General features: G+C 48.8%; 1 protein-coding gene across 1 annotated transcript in view; it reads right to left on the reverse strand.

The window, feature by feature from the left end:
• HORMAD2 (HORMA domain containing 2) overlaps window positions 1-14,717 on the reverse strand; it is a 46,741-nt gene that overhangs the window by 22,399 nt on the left and 9,625 nt on the right. Inside the window, exons 3-7 of the mRNA XM_060192840.1 lie at window positions 14,322-14,385; window positions 13,523-13,559; window positions 8,138-8,158; window positions 6,481-6,507; window positions 1,861-1,928 (exon numbers count right to left, since the gene is read on the reverse strand). Of these exons, the coding sequence (XP_060048823.1) occupies window positions 1,861-1,928; window positions 6,481-6,507; window positions 8,138-8,158; window positions 13,523-13,559; window positions 14,322-14,385 (217 nt within the window). The remainder of the gene's footprint in view (window positions 1-1,860; window positions 1,929-6,480; window positions 6,508-8,137; window positions 8,159-13,522; window positions 13,560-14,321; window positions 14,386-14,717) is intronic.

Genomic DNA, 14,717 nt, shown 5'->3' on the forward strand with positions numbered 1-14,717 from the left:
TCTCCCCCCTTCAATCTCTCTCTCCCCTTCTCTCTCAATCTCTCTCCCTCTCCCTCTCAATCTCTCTCTCTCTCCCTCTCTCTCTCCAGATCACTGCTTAGCCCTGGCTTTTGGTGTTAAGGGGAACTGAACCCCGGACAGGAGACTCTCTGGCAGGAGAGTCTCCTTGCATAACCATTATGCTGTCTACCTCCGCCCCAGGCATTTCCCTTTTTCTCTCCCTCCTTCTTTTGCCCTATTTCTCACTGTCTCTATCATAACAGAAAGAGAGAGGCAGAAGGAAAGAAGCAGGAGAAAGAGGGGCAGCCAGGAGCAGGGTCTGTCGTGCAGGCACCAGGCCCGAGCAGCAGCCCTGATGGTAACAGCTAAACCGAGTCCTCTCCAAAAGAAATGCAGACCAGTGACTGTGAACTAAATACAGGCCGGGGAGATAGTATAGTAGTTATGCAAAAAGACTTTAGTATCTGAGCCTCTGAGGGCACCACCACCACCCAGAGCTAAGCAGGGACTTGTGAAATAAAAAAAAACATTCATCAGGGGCTGGGTGGTGGTGCACCTGGTTGAGCGCACCTGTTGCAGTGCACAAGGACACAGGTTCAAGCCCCCGGTCCCCACCTGCAGGGGGAAAGCTTCACAAGTGGTGAAGCAGGGCTGCAGGTGTCTCTCTGTCTCTCTCCCTCTATGTCCCTCCCTTCCCTCTCAATTTCTGACTGTCTCTATCAAATAAATAAATAAATGTAATTAAAAACATTTTAAGAAATAAATAAAACATACATCAAACGCTCTTGAGACTACTCAGAATGCAAACTTAAGGAAGGAGATATTTTTTGCAATATATATGTACATATATGAAGAATTTCTAGGGCAGGGTGGTGGTGTACACGTCACAATGTGCAAGGACCCAGGTTCAAACCCCTGGTCCCCACTTGCAGGGGGAAAGCTTCACGAGTGATGAAGCAGGGCTGCAGGTGTCTCTGTCTCTCTCTCTTTCTATCTCCCTCTCTCTTTCTCTCAATTTCTAACTGTCTCTATCCAATAAATAAAGATGACACACAAACATTTTTTTAAAGAATTTCTTCATAGAAAGTTATCTTAAGGGATTTTTTAAATGAGCTGATTGTTTAAAATTCAATGTACAGGGAGTTGGGCAGTAGCACAGCAGATTAAGCGCAAGGACTGGCATAAGGATCCCGGTTCAAGCCCCCGGCTCCCCACCTGCAGGGATAGGGGTTGCTTCACAGGCAGTGAAGCAGGTCTGCAGGTGTCTGTCTTTCTCTCCCGTCTTCCCCTCCTCTCTCCATTTCTCTCTGTCCTATCTAACAACGATGACATCAATACCAACAACAATAACTACAACGACAATAAAAAGCAAGGACAACAAAAGGGAAAATAAATAAATAAAAATAAATTTTAAAAATCAATGCACAAATAACTGCATCTCTATAGTAATGAAACAGTGGGTCAGGACGCAGAAGGCCCGGCATCCAGTACGGCTCTGTGCTATGAGACAGCAGTGTCAGGGGCTGAGACATTCGCTCAGCATCACGGGCCGGCAGGGGAGCCAGGCTCCAGGCTCAGGCTTTCTGCTTGAGGGCTGAGGTTAGGGTCAGGGAGCTCTTAGCCACTGACCCGTGACATCTAGGGAGGCGAGGGAAAGACACAGAGGAAGGCTTCAGTCTCACCGTCTTCACCCAAGGACCTTAGAGAGTGGAGCAATCACTCCAGTCCTCCTTGCAGTAGGTCTTTCGTCTGCTTGCCTTGAGGAGCCGTAGGACGGGTGAAGCATGAGGTACGGCTCTGGCCTCAGAAAGCTCATGCTCACTCTCACTCCACACAGCCCTGCGCACCAGAAAGCATTACCTGTCGAAGTCCATGGTGGCTCCTTCTTCGGTGTATTTGAATTTGAACTGGTACATCTCAGTGACTTTCTAGAGAAAGCAAAGGGAGGAGAGAAAGAAATGAATTTTTTCCTTTGCTTCTTCTTCCTCTTCTTCTTTCCTTCTTTACTTTGTCATCACCAGGGCATCGCCTGTCCAGGCTTCTTCAAACAGAAATAGAAACAGGCAGAGGGCAGGGCGCCGGACCTCCAGTGCAGCAGGGCCCAGACTCACACCCGGCTCGTGTGCAAGGCAGACCAGGTGCACTGCCAGGAGAGTTACCTGGCCAGCCCAGAAAGAAATTGCTTCTATGAAGAATTGCCGAGGGAGCCAGGCAGTGGTGCACCTGTATAAGCAAGCGCACATGCCGCCATGTGCAAAGACCCAGGTTCGAGCCCCTGCTGCCCACCTAAGGGGCAAGGTACACAAGCACCTCTCCCTCTCTCCCTGCCCTTCAACTTCTCTCTACTCTGTCAAATGGAAAGGGATGGCTACCGGGAGGAGTGCATTCATATGTGGGCGTGGAGGCCCGGCGACAGCCCTGGTGGTAAAAATACGCACAGACAGACAGACAGACGTGCTGGAAAGATGGGCAGTGGTGCACCTGGCTGAGAGCACGTTTCCATGCTCAAGTACTGAGGTTCAAGTTCCCAGTCCCCACCGGCACAGGGGGAGCGTCACAGTGGTGAAGCAGTGCTGCAGATGTCTGTCTATCTCCCCCTCTCCTCTCAGTTTTCTCTGTCTTATCCAAACTAAGTAAATAAAATAAAATAAAATACAAAAATTAAAAAAATACCAGGGGGACGGGGCAATGGTGCACCTGGTTGAGAACAATCAGTCACCATGTTCGATGACCTGGGTTCAAGCCCCCAGTTCGCACCTGCAGGGGGAAGCTTCAAAAGCAAACAGTTTCAGGTCTCTCTCTCCCCCTCTCTCCCCTCCCCTCTCAATTTCTCTGTCTCTGTTAACAAAGAGAAGACGGCCATCAAGAGTGATGGATTTGTCATACAGGAAACAAGGCGGAGAGATAAACCCGGTGGCAACGATAAAAAGAACAAATAACGTTAAGAAAGAAAGAAGACATGTTTGAAAGGAACGGATAAGTGCAGACTAATCTGGTAGCAGAGAGCCAACACTTTCATGTATTCTCGGCCACCGCTCGTTCCCAGCATCGTGCCGCATCTTAGAAACGCAGCCCATACCCACCGCCCAGGTTGCAGCCCACTCTTCCCATCCTCCTCCTCCTCCCCTCCAGAGACCGCAGGTTATCTGTGTGGGGACGGGGCCACAGGCATGAGAGAGGGGGCAGAGGAGAGAGAAAGCGCCACAATCCTGGAGCCTCGCCCACACAGAGCTGCGGTGTGCTTGTGCGTTGGGCCGGTTCATGTTTCGCTTCTACTTCACAGCGTCGCCTTGCTGTGCACGCCCCCAGGTGCATTCTGTGCGCCCGCCTGGCTCACAGCATCACGTCACCGGGAGCAGCGGCCGCAGACTAAGGTGGCTTCATCTCCTCCGCTCTGCTAACGCGCGTGAGAGGGAGCCCCGTCAGGACGTGGTGAATCCGGGCCGGAGGAGCTGAGACACGGCCATACATCTCATCTGAGGCGGGCGGGGTCTGTGGGGGCTCCAGCTAAGAAACCTTTCGCCCCGCGTCTCTTCCGCGCCAGACAGTGGAGTCTCGGTGGTGAATATGACAGAGAAGCCCTGCTTTTCTGGGCACATCAAGCCTGCAAGGAGAGGCAGTCGGGAAATGTGCCAACGAATACCATGATTTCAGGTCCTGTCAGCTGCTGCGCGCAGCACGAGCCAACGCCGTGAGAGCGGAGAGGAGGCACTGACCGACCCCGCAGAGGCCGGGGGTCTCTGTGACAGGCTTGGAGCCTGTGTGACGGACGGACGAATCCACCACTCCCGGTGGCCATCTTCTGTCTTTTTGTTGGCAGAGAGAGAAATTAAAGAGGAAAGGAGGAGACAGATAAGACAGACAGACAGATAAATAGGCAGGCAGACAGACCTGAAACACTGCTTCACAGCTCATGAAGCTTCCCCCTGTAGGTGGGGACTGGGGGCTCGAACCCAGGTCCTTGCTGATGGTCATGTGTACATGCTAGCAGGTCGCGTGCAGGCCGGGGGGTGGGGCAGACACAGGGAAGGCTCTGAAGGAAGCGTCTTCCAGACCAGTGAGAAGCGTTTTCCAGACTCAGTGAGGCGAGGAGGAGGGTGCAGGAGACACGGCTGAACAGAGGGTGAGGCATCACTAGCCTTGAGGGGTCAGGGCTTTGGGTTTATGTTTAATAAACCTGAGCTGCCGGTGGGTTTTAAAAGACCACCCTGGCTGTCTTTAAAGTGAGAGGAGAAGAGTTAGAAGCCAGGAGAGTGACCAAAAGGCTTCTGGGCTGATTCGGGACAGATGAGAGTGACAAAAGCAGGAAAGGCAGGAGAATAAGAACAAGAAGCAGGGGAGTCAGGCGGCAGCACAGCGGGTTAAGCGCAGGTGGTGTGAAGCACAAGGACTGGCTTAAGGATCCCGGTTCGAGCCCCCGGCTCCCCACCTGCAGGGGAGTTGCTTCACAGGCGGTGAAGCAGGTCTGCAGGTGTCTGTCTGTCTCCCCCCTCTCTGTCTTCCCCTCCTCTCTCCATTTCTCTCTGTCCTATCCAATGATGACATCAGTAACAACAATAACCACAACAAGAATAAAAAACAAGGGCAACAAAAGGGAAAAGAAAGAAAGGAAGGAAGGAAGGAAGGAAGGAAGGAAGGAAGGAAGGAAGGAAGGGAGGGAGAAAGAGAAGCAGGATCTGTTAGCAGGCTATATTCTCTGGACCTCTCCCTGCGACCTAGACGCTACTGCCACCTGCGTGCCTCCCTCTGAAGAAAGATGGCCCCCGCGGGACAGGCCCTCTCACAAAGTTGACTCTGTTCACAGTTAAATGATGGCCAGCTAGGCAGAGACCTGCGGCCCAGGTGCTGAACTGTCTGTCTGTCCAGAGCTGGGAAGGTGCTGAGCCAGTCAGAAGACCAAAAAGCCTCTCTGCTCACTTGTGTCAGTGCTTCCCCTTGACACTGGGACGCGTGAGGATGTCAGTCTGTCCAGGAACAGTGTCTCGGCATTGCTGCTGCTCACCTCTGTACCGGGACTGGGTCTCCCAGCTCTGACTTCCAATTGTCTCTTCAGAGCAGGAGACCAGCCCAGGGGGGCGGTCATGCAGCTTGAACTCTGAGGAGACTGACCTGCAGCGGTTACTGCTGTGAGGGCAGGAGGTGGCCGAGGTGGCTGGGGCGCCATGGGCACTGCTGCTGGCCGCGGCCACATGAAGTGGTGCTCCACTCTCTCAGGAAGAAGAGAGAAAGAAGCAAGTTTCCAGCAAGATGGTCTCCCGGGAGCCAAAGTGCGGGCGCCCGCACAGAGGCCTGGCATCAGATTCCTCGGCACTGCTGCCGCCCTGAGTTCTGCGTGCGCAAGAAAGCAAGTCAAGCCATGGCACTCAGGAGTGACCAGTGTGCGAACAGTCGGCCCTCTCCTAAAAGCTACAGGCTAAAAAGACATTTGGAAATGAAACGAGACAAAGAGGCGGAGGCAGTTTGGGCCTGAGCATTTGGAGCGCATCTGAAAGTAGCCTTCTCACACCCTGCTCACTTGTGATCTTGCCAAGAAAAGTGTTCAAGGCTCTAGTTTGACAGGAATGCCTCAATTAGGCTGAATCCATAGGCTTCGAGAGGGACACAGAGAGCAAAGACAAAGGAAAGGGAAGAATGAAATCAGCGCTGCAGAAGATGCAGAGACTAGGATAGAACACAGAGGCCTCCTTCCACATCCTTCTTGACGTCCTTCTGCGGAGGCTAAAGCACTACCCTGGCCACGGCGATGCCCGCAAGCTTCCTCAGCGTGCGCTCAACCGGCGGAGCCCCCCGGGCCCCAACCACAGCCCTTGACAGCAGCACAAGTTACTGCTGTCTGCAGAACCTGGCGTTCACTCTGGAGACAAAACAAAGGAAATTCTTGTCCTCGGTCATCTGGAGTATGACTAGGGTGACAGACTGGTGCACCTGAGTTAGCTGAGTTCTCAGTTATGGGGGCCTGGTGGAAGAGTGACCGAGAGAAGGAATATATTAGCATGTACAGGACAGACAGACAGACTTCCATGACAAATCTGGACACAAGTTGACCTTGAGGATACAAAGGCTTGACCAAGTAGGGAGAAGAAATTCAGAGCAAAAAAGCAAAGAGATAAAGCTCTAAAAATCTAATAGAAAAAGAAAGGGGGGGAGAGAAAAAAACGGAGAAAAAATCTAATAGAAAAAAAGTCAGAAGGTGAAGAATTTAGTCGGCGGGGGGGTGGGGGGGTGGGGTGGGGTGACTGTGCCGCATCCTTCATGAGACACAAACCGAAAGGGCTGAGAATCAGCCAGGGCAGATGCCTATCCACAGGCTAGCGACGAGGCTCGGTTCTCCTCAGTCCTCCACATCCCTGGGCAATGATGAGAACTGAACCACAGGAATCAGCAAAGTCAGAATACAGACCCAGGAAGACCTCACTGGGACTCGGTCAGCAGAGCTAGAGGTCACAGGCACAGACTGCCTCCATCCGCCAGTGCTCTTACCTCGGGCTCCTTGGGGTTTGTGTAAAGCTGATAAGGAAAAAATAAGTCACATTTAATTTCTGAAACTCAGTCGATTATTCCTCACACAATCTACTTCCTGTGTGAAGATTTAGCTTGCACTGTATTCACTGAGTACTAATACAGACACATATCACGTTAGAGATACATAACATTCAGTATATTTAAATTTCTTCCCGCTAGAGAGAAGATGATCTCTTAATATGTGAATATAGTCAAAGTCAGATTCCTTTTTTTTTCTTTTTTGCCTCCAGGGTTGATTGCTTCACCACTTGTGAAGTGACCCCCCCCTGCAGGTGGGGAGCAGGGTCTTGAACTGGGATCCTTACAGGAGTCCTTACACTTTGTGCCATGTGGCTTAACTCGGTGTGCCACCGCCCAGCCCCTACGTCAGATTCTTAAGCACTTAACATTCTTAAGCATGAAGGGCATCGATAAGTAAGTATTTCTAGTTGGGGAGTCAGGTGGTAGCGCAGCGGGTTAAGCGCATATGACTCAAAGCGCAAGGACCAGCATAAGAATCCCGGTTTGAGCACCCGGCTCCCCACCTGCAGGAGGTCGCTTCGAAAGCGGTGAAGCAGGTCTGCAAGTGTCTGTCTTTCTCTCCTCCTCTCTGTCTTCCCCTCCTCTATTTCTCTCTGTCCTCTCCGACAACAACAACTATGACAACAATAACAACTACAACAAGCACAACAACAAGGGCAACAAAATGGGAAAAATGGCCTCCAGGAGCAGTGGATTCCTAGTGCAGGCACCAAACCCCAGAGATAACCCTGGAGGCAAAAAAAGTATTTACAATTAATGTGATTAAGTTACAGTTAGACTCTAGATAACCTGTTTTAGATTATATTAATAAACCGTATTTCTAAAACTCAATGGCATATTCCCACTCTTCCCCACTCTTTTCATGCTATCCTTGGACATATTCAAAAGTCTCCAATACCTGAGGAAAAAAAGTCTGTAGAAGATCTAAAATGGTTATGCATTTGGAGCCTCTCGTGCCTGAGGCTCCAAAGTCCCAGGTTCAATCCCTTAGCACCATCAGCCAGAGCTGAGTAGTGCTCTGGTTAAAAAAAAAAAAAAAAAAAAAGGAAAACATCTCAATTTTGACAGTCACCAGACCAGCAAATAATCTCTCCTACGTACCTGCCCCTGTACTGTAATAAGCCAAAAAATAGTTTATATTTTCTCTTTTTTAATTTTTTAAAATTTTTATTTATTTTCCCTTTTGTTGCCCTTATTATTTTATTGTTGTTGTAGTTATTATTGTTGTTGTTGATGATGTCATTGTTGTTGGACAGGACAGAGAAATGGAGAGAGGAGGGGAAGACAGAGAGGGGGAGAGAAAGATAGACACCTGCAGACCTGCTTCACCGCCTGTGAAGCGACTCCCCTGCAGGTGGGGAGCCAGGGGCTTGAACCGGGATTCTTACGCCAGTCCTTTTGCTCTGTGCCACGTGCGCTTAACCCATAGCACTACCACCCGACCCCCATTTACGGTATTTTCTTAAAGTGAATGATAGTCAATTTAAAAATCTTGAAATGTCACAGGAAAGAGAAATAGAGGGAAGAGACCAGAGTCCTGTTCTAGTCTTCCACTGGCCAAGAGAGCTGAGGCTCGGTGTTGAGGGGTACTTACCGTCAGCACTGCCATGTGTAGCTGCAAGGGAAAGAGAATTGTGGTTACTACAGGCTTGCAGCTATACTGCTGCCTTGGTGAACTGGAAAAGAACTGCAGACTGGAGGAGGAAAATATTATTTAGGAAACCTGAGAAATAAACACTAACACGTCATGCAAGTGTTTATCTTTTATATTTGCATATACTCTGCTGGGAAAGGGAGAAGCATGAGTAGAAAGGTAACTACCCTTCCTCTTTAAAGCTATATTCTAGTTGGAGAGGCCAAAAGACATACAACTAATTTACTACTATTAAGAGTTTAATATGCCACGCATTGAAGTCCAGCGTTCCAGCCACTGTGCCACCTCTCAGGCCTAGCACACACATCAAAAAACCAGGTTTTAGAAAGTTGATCTGCTAAAGTGAAGATCTTAAAGATTTATTATTTTCCTTTCTATTCTGTTTGATAAGACAGATTGAGAGGAGATAGGGAGAGGGAGATCAAGAGGGGGAAAAAGAGAGAGAGAGAGAGACACCTGCAGCCCTGCTTCACCACTGGTTAAGTGTCTACCCTGCATGTGGGAAGCAGGGGCTCGAACCCAGGTCCTTGAGCATGGTAATGAGTGTGCTCAACTGGGTGTGCCACCGTCCAGCCCCACACTTATTCACTTTTGTTCCTATCAGGGTTATTGCTGGGGCTTGGTGCCTGCAGGACCAGCCCACTGCTCCTGGAGACAATTTTCTTTTCTTTTTAAAATTATTTTTCATTAGATAGGTCAGAGAGAAACTGAGAGGTGAGAAGGGGAGACAGGGAGAGACAGTGCAGCACTGCTCCACCACACCTGTGATGCTCCCGACAGTGGGAAGCAGAGGCTCAGAGCTGGGTTCTTGCACATGGCAGATGTGCCGCTGCCAGACCCCAGCTTTATCATTTATTTATCGAAGGAGAGAAAGAGCATATGGGAGGGAGGAGACACCAATGCCCCACTCTGGCATGAGCAGTGCTAGGACCCAAGCTCAACACACTGCAGCACCAGGAGTCAGTCTGGCTCGCCTGTCAGGCTCTGGCCTCCCTCCATACGCACGTCTACAAGCCAGTCCCCTCTGTGTGGGGCAGCTGTGGAGCACATAGATCCAGAGCCGGAGACATCGGCAAGTCTGATTTGTTAAAAACTAGACTACAATGGAGAAAGCGTTAGGATCATAGGTTTATGACGATTTATTCACCCCTTCTACCCAAAGGGCTAGATCTGTGGTGACACTGTGTGGCTGTTTGGGTCACCACACACGACTGATGTTAAGACCCCACAGTGAGACTCTGTCTTAGCTATTTAACTAAGAGCTCGTTCACGAACAGGCACGGAGGACGGGAGACGGCGCACTGGGTAGAACGCAGCCTTCACCACACGCAAGGGCCCTCCTCTGAGCCCCACTCCCCACATGGGGGCACCGTGCGAAAGGGAAACCACAGACAGGAGTGGAGCGCTGTGGGGCCTCTCGTGCTTGTGTCTCCTCTGTCTCTCACCCCGTACCTGGAAAAGTAAAATCCCTACAGGGATCAGTAGAATTGTACAGGGATGAAGCCCTCACAAAAATCTAGGTGCAAACAAAAACAGACAATTCAGGGACCATGAAGACCAGCAAGGCAGAAGGCACCTAATGGAAGGACCTCGGACGCGCCCTCATTACTGCCAGGCTGAGCTCGACCAAGGGGCCACGGGGCAGCGGCCGGCCTGGGGGAAGCAAACATTGAGGCTGAGAGAGAAACCAGTCAGCCAGGCTGAGGATACAGGGCAAGAGAGGACTTCACAGCACAGCTCCCCATGCCAGTACGTTCGAGAAGCCTTGCACGGCTTCATGGCGGTGCTATGATCTGGAAAGGCAAGGGGGCAGAGGTGGGGGGTCACATGGACCTTGAGATCTTGGGAAGAAGACTGAATTTGATCTTTAAAGCCAGAAGGATTTTCAGGTACAATAATGATATAACTATATGCAGGTTTCCAAAAGACATAATGTGGACAGTTGGTTGGAATGCTAGGAGACTGAGAATGGGAATAAACAAATAAGTTATAAAGTAAGTCATTTTATAATGTCTATCTAGTAAAATTATGCTTACTTTAAAGAATTAAAATATAAGGGAAAACAAAAATGTAAATAGCGAGCCAGGTTTTCACAGGTCGAGACACACAGCCACCATCTCCAACAGGAGACACCCTTCGAGACCCAGATGCTCACACTGTCTTCTCAGGTCCTAACGCATTACGCACTCCCTGCTTGTAGTGGGGACACCCCGGCTTGCAACAGCTATACCACACATGCCTGTAGGTCACCATCTAAGGCGCTGCCGTTTACTCTCCAAGAGCAGTTACCTCGGGTTTACTCTGCCTTACGTAAAGTCATCTCAACAAAACAAACATACCAGACCATGTAGATCTTTCTATTTTTTACATTACACTGGCATTTTCGTACTTGCGATACTGTGACTATTTATTTAAGAAGTCTCTATTAGTGGTCTGGGAGGTGGAGCAGTGATAAAGCCTTGGACTCTCAAGCATAAGGTCCCAAGTTCAGTCCCCGGCAGCACATGTACCAGAGTGATGTCTGGTTCTTTCGCTCTCCTCCTGTCTTTCTCATGAATAAATAGAATCTTTGAAAAGAAGAAGAAGTATCTATTAGACTATGACCTCCTGAAGTGTCTGATTTTTATCTTAGCCAGTACCAAGGTACAAGGGTTAAGTAGACAAGAAATGAAGGGGGAAAGGGAAAAAGGAGAGGAGAAAGAAGGAGAGAAGAAAGAGCTCACACCTCCCTGATGCCCGTGTGCCGGACATGGCTCTAGTCTCTCCAGCTCAGGGGCTCTCAGACAGCGGTGCCCAGACCACTCTCCCCTGGAACATTGGTCTGAAACCAAACTGTCATACCAGAAAATTTGGGGTGGATCCTAGCAACATGTTGTGACAAATCCTCCAACTGCTTCTGATGCAAGCTACTGTTTGGAAGTCAGCGCTTTAAATGTCTAACTCATCTAGTCTCCAAACAAGCCCATGGAGTAGGCGGCGTACTGGCATCCCTCTCACGTGTGAAGAGTCAAAGCAGCAAGAGGAGGTGGGTGACCTGCCCACAGCACTCGGGTTTTCAGGGGCAGAAGCAGGTTTAGCCCACACTGCCTGCAGGACTCCGGCTCGTGTATTTACCGGGCACTCAGGGAAGGCGGCCACATGCAGCTGAAGAAAATGAGCGTGGCTAGGCCCTGCCGCCCTGCAGCCGCTCAGCCAGGCCCAGACGCAAATCCTCCCTAGGCCCTGCCGCCCTGCAGCCGCTCAGCCAGGCCCAGATGCAAAGCCTCCCTAGGCCCTGCCGCCCTGCAGCCGCTCAGCCAGGCCCAGACGCAAAGCCTCCCTAGGCCCTGCCGCCCTGCAGCCGCTCAGCCAGGCCCAGACGCAAAGCCTCCCTAAGCCCTGCCGCCCTGCAGCCGCTCAGCCAGGCCCAGACGCAAAGCCTCCCTTCCCCCCAAGCTCTCCCTGCCGGCTCTCTGCTTCCTACTTCACTTCCTACACTGCAGGGGCCTTTCTTGTCTTATACTTCACTTTCGAATGGGAATTATGCCCGTTTGTATTTGTGATAGAGATAAGATTCATCTGCGGTGGTCCGGAAAGTGGAGCAGTGGATAAATGAAGCCTTGGACTCACAAGCACGAGGTCCTGAGTTCGATCCCCGGCAGCACACGTACCAGAGTGATGTCTGCTTCTTTCTTTCTCTCTCCTCTCCTCCTATTCCTCTCATGAGTAAATAAATAAAACATTAAAACAAACAAAAGTTCATCTGTGTTTCATATGAAAACATTAAACAAGTATGAAAGCATTGGCGCTGAACAGCACAATGTGGAGCTGGCACTGGGCAGTTAGAACGGAAGCTGACTCAGCCCTGAAGCGGAGTCCACGCAGGAGTCACCGAGTCAGAGCTGACCACAGGTGCAGGGCTGGTGGCAGTCTGGAAAGGTCCCCAAACAGGAGCTCAGGAGAGGGGCCCCTTGGGAGAGTGTTGTCTCCAAAGCAGCTATTTACTACCCCAGACAGTATGTCAGCACCGACAGCTGTGCAGCGAATGCCATTCTCCTGTCTGCAGGCTCTCTGTGGGTATAGCTACAAGCCCCACTGCTGCGTTGCTGTGCCCACAGCTCACAAGCAGGTGGGAAATGAATGCCAGGTATTAACTATTTGCTTTAAAAAGAAATGCATGTGGCCAGGAGGTCACTAAGCAGAAGCATGGGCCTTGAGCGCCCGAGGGCCCTGGTTCAGTCCCCAGAATGGCTGGGGCTGGGATAATGGCAGTGCTTTGGCTTCTCCCTAACTCATGCGATACATAAAATAATCTCTGAAAAATTAATCATGAGTGCTCAAAATACTCAAATGTAAGATCTTCAAGATTTCATAAAGGAATGGAAACTGAGAAGGGGTAAAAAAAAACTAGAGGTGGGGGAGTCAGACAGTGGCGCAGCGGGTTAAGCACACATGGCACCAAGCACAAGGACCGGCATAAGGATCCCGGTTCAAGCCCCCGACTCCCCACCTGCAGGGGAGTCGCTTCACAGGCAGTGAAGCAGGTCTGCAGGTGTCTGTCTTTCTCTCCCCCTCTCTGTCTTCCCCTCCTCTCTCCATTTCTCTCTTTTCCTACCCAATGATAACAGCAATAACAACAACGATAAACAACAAGGGCAACAAAAGGGAAAAAAATGGCCACCAGGAGCAGTGGATTGGCAGTGCAAGCACTGAGCCCAGCAATAACCCTAGAGGAAAAAAAAAAGTCAGAGATGGGAAAAAGGTCCAGCAGAGACAGAAAGCTCATTTCTGTACATCTTGACTTTTCAACTAGGACTCTGTTATTCCCTTGAGCTGTCTTGGGCATCGTGAAAGATCTGAGACCATGGAATTCAAGCTGTATTAAAAGTACTTCAAATGGTAACATTAGGTCTACAGAGAGAACAGGCTATATGCAATCACCAGATATGTTCAGCAGCATAATGCAGATAAACTAAAAAGCAATTTCAAGTCCTTTTTCCCCTTTCATATCTGCAATTTGATCACCACTAGTCCGAATATGTTCAAAGTGCTAAACGCCAGATTCTTGTCTCCCCACTCCCACATCCTGTGGATTTCTTCCAGTGACTTCAGAGGAAATCTTGTGGTCAAAAAGATATGAGTATGTAGAAGAGGAAAAGGGGGGTTTCGTTTCTAACTGATGTGAGTGAGACAACAGCAGGACAGCAGACGATAAAAGCAAAGTGGTCCATGCAGAGGTCGGCAGTCACACGTTAAAACTCAGCAACACAAGAAAACCCTAAGACTTCTTTCTAAGGCATAAGAGATGAGTCTTTAACCCTAGTGTAAACTTAAAAACAGTCTTACGTATTTCTTTTCCAGCGCATCAAAACAACCTTGAATCCTGTCAAGAAATAAATGTTCAGTGTCAGTTTGGACTAGACATAAAGTCAAATTATTCCAAGTATAGACTGATTCAAATTTTTTGCCTTGAAAATTGACAACCACTTTATCTTTCTTGCTTAAAAACTTTTAAAACTCCCAACATAATCGTTCTAGAATTTTATAAGTAAATAAATCTGTAGGTGAGCAATTTTGAGATCGGGCAAGAAGATCTCTTTGCTGAGAAGACACAATGACAAGTGACCACACTCTCACCATTTCTTTCTTTATACAAGAGCATTTTCTTCAGAAACAAAATTAAGTCAACTTCTAAAATTAATGGTGAATAATAACTGTTGCACTTTATTAAAAAGAGAGGAAGAAAAATGACTTTAAACAGAAACAGAAGGATGAATATGGGATGATCTCACTCATAGACAGAAATTGAAAAACAAGAGCAGAAGGGAAAATTCTAAGCAGAACTTGGACTGCAGTTGGCGTACTGCACCAAAGTCAAAGACTTGGGGGTGGGGAGGGTTCAGGTCCTGGAACTTGATGGCGGAGGGGACCTAGTGGGGGCCGTATTGTTGTGTGGGAAACTGAGTAACGTTACACATGTTCAAACTATTGTATTTACTGTCAACTGTAAACCATTGATCACCCAATAGAGAAAATTTTTAAAAAATGACTTTAAGTAAATAAACTTGCCAAATAAAGCCACATAGATAATTTCAGTCATGATAAATGAAGACTGTCCAACATTTGGTGTATTTTAAGCACTTACCATTTGATAATATGAAGGGAGCCAGGACATGCTTTATCTTCTCGAAGGATTTTTAAACTAAGATCTACAAAAACAGAAGCACAGCCTAATAGCACCTTTTAAACGAATGCTGTACCAAACTGCCCAGACTAAGTAAAGGCGTTTACTTTATTTACTTGACTTATTCTATAACTGGTGAAACATTTGTAACCTTAATTAGCAACTTTAACAATTAACCATCTGACAGTTTCATTCTAATTCTGATTAAAGTTTGTAGTCTTTCATTTTATAATATAGCACAACTGCATTGATTTTTATCAAATCAATCCCTGTCACTTCTTTGTCCCTACTGAGCTCTGAATGATCTAGTATGAAACATCGCCGAGGTCGCCTCTACCGACCAATCGAAAGATACGC

The sequence above is a fragment of the Erinaceus europaeus genome, chromosome 6 (assembly GCF_950295315.1).
Source record: "Erinaceus europaeus chromosome 6, mEriEur2.1, whole genome shotgun sequence".
Classification (NCBI taxonomy): Eukaryota; Metazoa; Chordata; class Mammalia; order Eulipotyphla; family Erinaceidae; genus Erinaceus; species Erinaceus europaeus.